Genomic DNA, 1,006 nt, shown 5'->3' on the forward strand with positions numbered 1-1,006 from the left:
TCGACTGCTATCCAACAGCAGAACTGCGTATTATAAAGATAAGTAGAAAGTAAAGGTGTAGCATCTTGTGTGGATTGGGACCGTGTCTGATCATCACTGCAGACGACTTCCAACTTTGATTTTGTCTGCCAGACTGTGACTGTGGTAAGTGAAGATACGTGTGAGGTTCAGGCTGATAGCAGACTTTAATCCTCTGCTCCTCACTGATCCGAAAACAGCCGAAGAGCAGCTTAACAGCACTTTAAATAAAGTCTATCTATACACTGGAGAAGACAGCCCCCCCCCCTTCTTCTTCTTCTGGACGCCACAAGGAGATAAAGCTTTGAATAAAACTTTTCTGACATGACAGACACATGAACTCCCTCGATCACCTTTTTTATCAGTCGCTATCAACCTCAGCGAAAGGAGCAAAGAATAGAGAGCGTTTATGGAACAGAGTCATAGACGGCATTCAACAAACTGAAATATATATATTTCATTTTAAGCAAATCATCACTAATCAAACACGTCTTCAAGCGTCTGTTTTCCTCTCTGTTTTACCCACACACACACAAACACCACTCCCTCTCTCCCTCACACCCTGAGGGGCCCCTGATAAGAAGAAAAGCTGATGGTCGCTTGTCAGTGTAGCAGTTCCACTACAACAGCCTCCACCATCCGCTCATATCTTCCCATGTAACATCCTAGTAAAAGCAGTCTAAGTGCCGGACGCTCTGTGGTCTGATGTGTTTCTGCTTTGGTTCTATTTCTCTTTTCCACCCACCTTACTCTTCTCCTCCTGCTTGGCTGCTTGTCTGCACGGAGGATGCCAGATAGAAGATCCTGAAGACACAGACACAGAGATCGTTTACAGCATTTCACATGTCCGTTCATATTGTGGCTGGTAGTGTGAGTTGAGCAAGTGTTAGCATGTGAACATGTGTAATTCAGATAAAGGTGAACATGGTAAACATATTAGCATTGTCTTTGTTAACACTGTTGCATATTAGCATGCTAACATTAGCAT

General features: G+C 43.6%; 1 protein-coding gene across 1 annotated transcript in view; it reads right to left on the reverse strand.

Moving 5' to 3' along the window:
- ablim2 (actin binding LIM protein family, member 2) overlaps positions 1-1,006 on the reverse strand; it is a 70,984-nt gene that overhangs the window by 30,007 nt on the left and 39,971 nt on the right. The window contains exon 8 of the mRNA XM_023423921.2: positions 764-822. Within this exon, the coding sequence (XP_023279689.1) occupies positions 764-822 (59 nt within the window). The remainder of the gene's footprint in view (positions 1-763; positions 823-1,006) is intronic.

The sequence above is a fragment of the Seriola lalandi genome, unplaced genomic scaffold, assembly GCF_002814215.2.
Source record: "Seriola lalandi dorsalis isolate HSWRI2012SDOR001 ecotype SW California unplaced genomic scaffold, Sedor1 jcf7180002054694, whole genome shotgun sequence".
NCBI lineage: Eukaryota > Metazoa > Chordata > Actinopteri > Carangiformes > Carangidae > Seriola > Seriola lalandi.